General features: G+C 59.0%; 5 protein-coding genes across 5 annotated transcripts in view; 2 read left to right on the top strand and 3 right to left on the bottom strand.

The window, feature by feature from the left end:
• GUITHDRAFT_201020 (hypothetical protein) overlaps positions 1-513 on the top strand; it is a gene marked incomplete at its 5' end in the record, with an annotated part of 5,707 nt that extends 5,194 nt beyond the window's left edge. Inside the window, 3 exons of the mRNA XM_005833722.1 lie at positions 24-77; positions 241-294; positions 423-513. Of these exons, the coding sequence (XP_005833779.1) occupies positions 24-77; positions 241-294; positions 423-467 (153 nt within the window). The 3' untranslated portion in view covers positions 468-513. The remainder of the gene's footprint in view (positions 1-23; positions 78-240; positions 295-422) is intronic.
• A 245-nt stretch (positions 514-758) lies between these two features.
• GUITHDRAFT_138126 (hypothetical protein) lies at positions 759-1,434 on the bottom strand (the record flags this gene model as incomplete). The annotated part of the gene is made up of 3 exons (XM_005833709.1): positions 759-1,004; positions 1,308-1,355; positions 1,402-1,434. The coding sequence occupies 3 exons, from the start codon at positions 1,432-1,434 to the stop codon at positions 759-761; spliced, it is 327 nt and encodes a 108-aa protein (XP_005833766.1).
• Positions 1,435-3,223: 1,789 nt separating this feature from the next.
• GUITHDRAFT_51502 (hypothetical protein) lies at positions 3,224-3,790 on the top strand (the record flags this gene model as incomplete). Its single annotated transcript, XM_005833708.1, has 1 exon — positions 3,224-3,790. A coding segment is annotated over one exon (567 nt), but the record flags the coding sequence as incomplete, so codon positions are not given.
• Positions 3,791-4,203: 413 nt separating this feature from the next.
• Positions 4,204-5,031, bottom strand: GUITHDRAFT_70280 (hypothetical protein; the record flags this gene model as incomplete). The annotated part of the gene is made up of 1 exon (XM_005833707.1): positions 4,204-5,031. One exon carries the CDS (start codon positions 5,029-5,031, stop codon positions 4,204-4,206), a length of 828 nt encoding a protein of 275 aa, XP_005833764.1.
• An 804-nt stretch (positions 5,032-5,835) lies between these two features.
• Positions 5,836-6,609, bottom strand: GUITHDRAFT_52191 (hypothetical protein; the record flags this gene model as incomplete). The annotated part of the gene is made up of 1 exon (XM_005833706.1): positions 5,836-6,609. A coding segment is annotated over one exon (774 nt), but the record flags the coding sequence as incomplete, so codon positions are not given.
• Positions 6,610-7,279: the final 670 nt, after the last annotated feature.

Genomic DNA, 7,279 nt, shown 5'->3' with positions numbered 1-7,279 from the left:
TTTCTCCTCTCACCTGCTGCTAGATGGCTATGGGTGCACAGGCAGCAGGTCAAGGGCCTCCAATGCCAAATGCCGAGGTAATGAAAGATCCCTGCTGCTGCTGCTGCTGCTGCTGCTGCTGCTGCTGCTTCACCTGCTGCTGCTGCTTCACCTGCTGCTGCTGCTGCTGCTGCTGCTGCTGCTCCTGCTGCTGCTCCTGCTGCTTCTGCTGCTTCTGCTGCTCTCTCACTCGCGCTTCAGATGGATCCCTCCATGGCCTTCGGAAATCGTTCTCTTAGGCGCAAGGCCGCAAAGGTGGAACAAACTTCTCCTACTCACCTCCAGCTCCAGATTTCCTGCTCCTCTACTCTCCACCTCTTCTCAGACCACTTTTTCCCTTCCCTGCCCTTTCCCCATGCGAGTGTTCCATGACGAAACGCCAGGGCAAGAAGGACAAGAAGCCTGCGAGCAAAGGGTTCGGCAAGTAGAGGACAAGGATGTAGATGAGGACGATAAACTCAACCACTTCCGATGATTCTCTCGTTTACTCCTCCTCCTCCTCCTCCTCCTCCTCCTCCTCCTCCTCCTTCTCCTCCGCCGCCGCCTCCTCTTCCTCCTCCTTCCCTTGCTCTTCACCACCCCCTTCTTTCTTCCCTGTGAACATGACAACCACCATCACCAGCTTCGCTTCCTCCCTCCCCACCTGCTCAATGTAGTTCTCCCTGGATATCTCCTGTTGACGTGTCCTCCTCTCATCTCCCCCTCATCGACTGATTCTTTCAGTTCTCCCCCGCTCTCTTCGCCTCCTCCTCCAGTCTCTTCAGGTTCTCTTTCTGCTCCTGGTTCAAGTGCGCTGCCTCCTCCTCCCGCAAGTTCCGCCCAAAGGTCCCACTGGCTGCCTGAGCTTCGATGGTGTAGAGATACTCCTTCCACTGCCGCGCAAACACCTTCACCTCCCCCACCTTGGCCTTCTTGTGCTGCTTGAACTCGCTCCTCACATAGGAGTCCCCGAGCTCCTTCATCTCCTGCCCCACACGCTGTCAGACGAGGAGGGGGGGAGAGAGCAGAGGACGTTCAATGGCGCAGATAGATGCCACTGCGATGCGCGAGGGACGAGAGGAACGGGCGAGGGCGAGGGGGAAGGACGAGATGGAGGGGAAGAGAAAGAGAGAAAGAGGGAGGAGGAGATGGGAAGAGGGAGAGAGAAAAGGAGGGAGGGTGAGGGGGAGGGAGAGGGGGTGAGGGAGAGAGGAAAAGGGAAAGGGAAAGGGAGGGGGGCATGGGAGGGGGAGGGGGAGTAGCAGAGGTGAACTGAGGTTATTGCTCACATTCGGCAGGACGCGTTTATGCAGACGGAGTATCTTACGGTAGAGACTCTGGAGCACGTGTCAGCCTAGAAGAACTTTCCTCCGCATCACTTACGATCATTGCCGTCCTGCTGAAAGCTTCTGCCATCCTGCCCTGCCATCGCTTTAGAGTCATGCTCCAGTGCACCTCTAGTACAGTTTCTATCCTTCATCCTGATGTGCTTCACCTCCTGTTTCTTACTGTCCTCTTGACCTCCTGCTCGGTATCCTCTCGTTCCTCTCTCGTCTGTCGTTTCCTCCTCCGTCTCCCCCCCCTCCACTTCTCCTCTCCTCCCCCGCCTCTCCTCTTTATATGCCCTTGCGACCACCCCACCCCCGATTGCTCAAGATAATCTACGCATCTAACCCCCTAGTTCAAAAGTCCGATAAGGTCCTAACTCGCCATGCCGGCTGTGCTGCTGACAGGACCGCCAGCATGCGGTAAGACGAGCGCTATGCTGCGCCTGCTAGCCATGCTGCAGTCTCCTCCTCCTCCTCCTCCTCCCCCTCTCCGATCCTCTCTTCAAGCTCCTCCTCTTCCTCCGCTGCCGCCATGGAATGTCAAGTTCACACCAGGCTTGCGCATGCACAGTGGTTGGGGGCAGGGCGAAGAGGCGGCGGGGCTGCATGGCTTCATCACGAGGGAGGAGAGGGACGGGAGAGGACGTCGCTCCGGGTTCTCTCTGCTCGACGTGCGATCAGGAGCAGAGACGCGCATGGCCACGCTCAATGACAAAGAAGAAACCGGGGAGTTGCCGACTGTGGGGAGGTACGCCATCAACGTTCCGGGCATGGAAGACAGCATGCGAACAAGTTTGAGCATAGTGGATGAGAGAGGAGGAGGAGGAGGAGACGTGGTGCTTGTGGATGAGATCGGGAGAATGGAGCTCCTATCCGAAACCTTCAGCAGCAGGATGCGACGTATCTTGACGCGGAGTCTGCAGCATAACGAGATGTTTGCGGTGGCGACGATCGCCGAGAAGGGAGGAGGATTAATCGAAGAGGCGAAGAGGATGCGAGGAGTCGAGCTGATCCGGCTGACGGAGCAGAACAGAGATCAGATCCCTCTCCTCCTTGCAGACAAGATTCTACGATGGAACGCATCTCGGGCAATGGGAGTAGGAGCAGGAGCAGGAGCGGGAGCGGGAGCAGGAGCAGGTGTAGCAGGAGCAGGAGCAGGAGCAGGAGCAGGAGCAGGAGCAGGAGCAGGAGCAGGAGCAGGAGCAGGAGCAGGAGCAGGAGCAGGAGCAGGAGCAGGAGCAGGAGCAGGAGCAGGAGCAGGAGCACGAAGGAGACGTCGAGTTCGACTTACTTCCTTCGGTTACAAGAATCGGAACGAAGAGCAGATCCTCAAGAGCTACAGAGCAGAAGTAGGAGCAGCAGCTGGGGAGTCTGCCGTCAGGGTTCTTGACTGTCGCAGCATTGAGCGCAACCCCTACCATGAAGCAAGCTTGCGAGAGAGGACGGGACGCGAGCTCTGCGTACGCGAGTTCGTAATGGAGGACGGGAAAGCTCAGGCGCTGCTGCAGGAGAGTCTTGATTTCATCGAGAGAGGGAGGGAGGGAGGGGGAGAGGAGGAGGAGGTGGCGATCTTCTTTGGGTGCCATGGCGGCAAGCATCGCTCTGTGTCCCTTGCCATCACCATGCAGGAGAAGCTGGACAGGAGCAGGTTTGATGTCGTCGTGCGACATCTCGAGCTGCCCGAGGAGGAGGTGGGAATCTCAAGCGCTCCTTCACAGCAGGGCAAAGAGAGTCGGCAACCTGGAGGAAGGGAGGAGGAGGGAGACAGCAGCAGGGGAAGCGCGAGGGGGCAGCAGGGAGCGCGCAGGGATCAACAAGCTCGACCTCCTCTGGAGCAGAAAGCTTCCTCCTCGTCCTCGTCCTCTCCCTCAAAGGTCGTGCAGAGCGCTCTCTGCCTGATCCCTCCTGGCGACTTGTGGCCGAGCATGCAGGAGATTCGGTCAGTTCACGACAAGAGCTTCCTCCGCTGGCCCCCGCACGTCAACGTTCTCTACCCCTTCGTCCCCGAGCATGAGTTTCCTGTTGCAGCCGCCAGGGCGGAGCAGGCGCTGCGGAGGATGAAGCCCTTCACTGTGAGCCTTGCCAGCATGAGCAGCTTTCAGCACTCCAAGTACAGCCACACGCTGTGGCTCAAGCCTGAGGACGGTGCAGCTGAGAAGCAGGAGCAGGCGGGGGCGAGGGGAGAGGAGGAGGATGCTCCGCTACAGCAACTCTACCGCCTCCTCCTGCAGGCCTTCCCGCATTGCGACGACAGCATTGCGAGGTTCCAGCGGTTTGTTCCTCACCTCTCCCTCGGGCAATGGAAGACGCTAGAAGGCCCACCCATAGCCCAGCTAGAGGCGAGCTGGGAGAAGTCTTCGTTCCTCGTCTCCCACGTGTATCTCATAGCTCGCAGCGGCTTCCACGACCCCTTCCGGGTTGTGTATGCTGTTCCCTTGGGCAAGGAAGAAGTCAGCTCTGCCTCCTCCTCCTCCTCTACGTCCTCGTTAGATCAAGTGCAGCTCGAGTACGTGGCGGATGCAAGGGGGTGCAGGTTTCGACGGGTGGGTGGAAGCGAGCGAGCGAGCGAGGATCTTCCCTTCCTCTCTCGCTTCTGCGAGGAACAAGAAGCAGAGGCCCAGCTGGTGAAGCAGGACCAACCCGTGAAGAAGCCGGGCAGGAGGAGAGGAGGGAGAGTGCAGGGGGGCTGGGGGGAGAGGAGCGAAGGGTGAGGAGGGAGGACAGTTACAAACTCCCTGCCCTCTTGCGCTCGCTGTGCTGCTGAGATGGTAGGATGACGCAAGCAGACGGGAAAATTGAAAGTTTATAAACATAAACCACAAGAATGTACAACTAGAAAAAAATCAAAAGCTCAATATCATTTACCCCCGCGTTTTTTCCTGGGCTCCCTGCTCACCAGCACCTCACGGTTTACTTCCTTGAGCATCGCTCGCAGCAGCAGGAACGAGGTTCGCTTGTGCGGCTGCTGCCCCCAGCACAGCTCCATGGTCGAGTACACCTTGTCAGGACACGTCGAGCTGGGCAGCCTTCCTGGGACCTCTCCTCGGAGCACGCGGTCCTTCACCTCTCGCGGCGTCTTGAGGTGGGGGAAGGGCAGCGATCCCATGGACCAGATCTGCCACAGCACGATGCCGTACGACCACACGTCGCTCTTGGACGAGTGCGTCCCCGACGAGATCGTCTCCGGCGCCTGCCACCGCACGTCGTCCTCCCTCGAGCTCACGCGCCCCTGCGTCCTCTCCCCCCGGCGGGGAAGGAAGAGCGAGGAGAGGTAGTCGGCGACCTTGACGCGCACGCTCCGGTAGTCGCTGGCATGGAAGCTCATCACCATCAGGTTGTGAGCCGCGAGGTTGCAGTGGATGATGCCGTTCTGATGCAGGTGCAGCATCCCCTCGCATGCCTGCTTCGCTGCCTCCACCAGCACCACGTTGCTCACTCCGCTCCCACCTGCCTTGGCCGTCTGCAGGACGCGGTCAAGCGATCCCATGGAGGAGAACTCCATGACCAGCGAGTTGAAGCCCACGGGCTCGTTCTGCGCTACTCCCAGCAGCTCCACGATGTGCTCGTGCTTGCCTGCCTTCCTCACAGCGTCGCGCAGACACGCACTCTCATGCAGCCTGTCCCCCTTGTCCTTGGTGGACGTCACCGTCACCGTCCGGATCTTACCTCCCTGCTGCTTCCACATCGCTTGATAGATTGACTTCGACTGGCTCTTGCTCGAGAGCGTCTTCTCGATCGCAAGCTCGCCTTTCTTGAGGAGAGCGATGCCGTCGACCTGGAACACTAGCTGACAAGAGCTCCGGTCAAGCGAGTGGATCTCTCCCATCTCCAGGTCTCTCTCTTCGGGCTTTTTGGGGACCGCCGCATTGCTGATGGTGATGGGTAGAAGAGGAGCGATGCTGGTCGACAGCCTCTTTCTCGCTTGCCTCTCCTCCAGCTTAGCCTCACAGCATCCTCTCCTGTTGTAGACGCAGAAGCAGACGATCACCCCTCCCAGTATCACAGCAAGAGCGACAAGGCAGCCATACACATACAGCTGAAAGCTGTTGGAGGATGATGGGGTGGTGGAAGGAAGGCTGCCTTTCAAGGAGGCGGGGGATTGAACCTGCACAAGAGGAAGACCGTAGACGGCCAGGGCCGTGTTGATCCTCCCGGCGTCGAGCATCGCCAACACCTTGCTCGGGTCTGAGCTCGTGGCGTCGATCAAGTACTCCACGTCTGTCGACGAGCTCCTGCGTGAGGTCGGGCCCGCGGCGACGCTCTGGATCTCGATGGAGTCGAGCTGGACGCCAGACGCGAGAGCGATCGCCTTGCGAGACAGGAGGGCCTTGTCGTAGGTGAAGTTTGAGGTGATCAGAGGGAACCTCAGCGTCAGCGTCACAACCTTACTGGCCGTCGACATGTCAAACTTCCCCCAGGACAAGTCCTTCAGCGAGATGTTGCAGGACGAGGAGCCGACGAGCGACGTCATGCCTGACGGGCACGAGTCGCACGAGGACGCTTGCGCGTTCGCCTGGTAAGTCCCCTCAAGACACAGAGAGCAGGAGGCTGAGGGACCGTCGGAGAAGCTTCCGGGAGAGCAGGAGAGACAACCGGAAGCTGAGGTGGATCCTGTCGCGTTCATGTAAGTCCCCAAAGGACAAGCTGTACACTGGGCCTGTCCCATAGAGCTGGCGTACGTTCCTGGCCTGCATGGCTGACACGACGAGGACGACGTTGCTCCTGGCTCGCTGTAAGACCCTGCTCTGCATGGCAGGCAGACAGAGGAGGATGAAGCCCCGATACTCCCACTGTAAGTTCCCCCGGCACAGAGAGTGCAAGTAGAGGATCCCGAGGCAGCAGCGTATGAACCAGCTGCGCATTGCGTGCAAGTCGTGTCTGAGGTCGTTCCCGCATTCTTTGAAAACGTTCCTGGAGTGCACATCTGGCAGATAGAGGATGTTGTGTCTGGGCTGAACGTTCCTGGTCCGCAGTGCTTGCAAGTAGACGAGCCCGCATCAGTCTGAAACGCGCTCTGAGGGCACTTGACACATGTGTTTGAAGACGTTGCTCCCGGAGTTGATGAGTAGTACGAGGCCGGGCAGTCGACGCAGACTCCGGCTGAAGTGGCTCCTAACGACGAGGAATAGGTTCCCGCTCGACATGGTTGGCATGAAGAGGAGGACGTAGCACCAACAGCTGCTGAGTATGTGCCAGCAGGGCATGAGCTGCACTGTGAGTTGCCAGTGGAGTCCTTGAAGGTGCCGGCAGGGCATGCGGTACAGCCTGATCCCTCATACCCGGGGGAGCACTGACAAGCGCTGGCAGAAGTGCTTCCTGCGGGCGACGTTGAGTGGGCCGGGCACGACTGGCAGGACCTGTAGGACAAGGCGTGTCAGAAGATGAAGTCCATGCACCTCAGAGCTCACCCGCCGCTCATGTACTGTCCTGCCGGACAAGAGGCTGGTGCGATGGTGTAGGTGCAGTCTGGGACCCGGTAGACTGTTCCTCCCGTGCTCCACACGGCTGAGAGAGTAAAGGACCCACTGCTAGGAAGGCTCACCGATGGGATTGAGTTGACCCCGCAGCCTCCTGAGCTAGTCCTCACGATGTACTCGCCTGAGGCGGGGAAGCTGATGGACTGCGACGATCCAGCTGTGATAGAGGACCCGCAAGCAGCAGAGCTCAAGCGAATCGTGACGGAGCTGCTGGAGGCTACCGTCCCATGATGCCGGTATTTCGTACCCACGCTGATGCTTCCTGAGCAGCCGATGTATGACGCGTACCCATGGCAGCGAGGAAGAAAGGCAAGGTCAATGAGGAGCAGCAGAACGAGATGATGGAGGATAAGAAAGGATGAACCCGGCATCTTTCCTCCTTACGTGTCCTTTGAAGTTAGCTCAGTCTGGGTATCTTTCTTCTGTAGCAATCGTTTCTTCTCGTTGTGTCCTTGT

This window comes from Guillardia theta (genome assembly GCF_000315625.1).
Source record: "Guillardia theta CCMP2712 unplaced genomic scaffold GUITHscaffold_29, whole genome shotgun sequence".
Lineage (NCBI taxonomy): Eukaryota > Cryptophyceae > Pyrenomonadales > Geminigeraceae > Guillardia > Guillardia theta.
The sequence above is the reverse complement of the archived record's forward strand: the minus strand, read 5'-3'. Positions and strand labels throughout refer to the sequence as shown.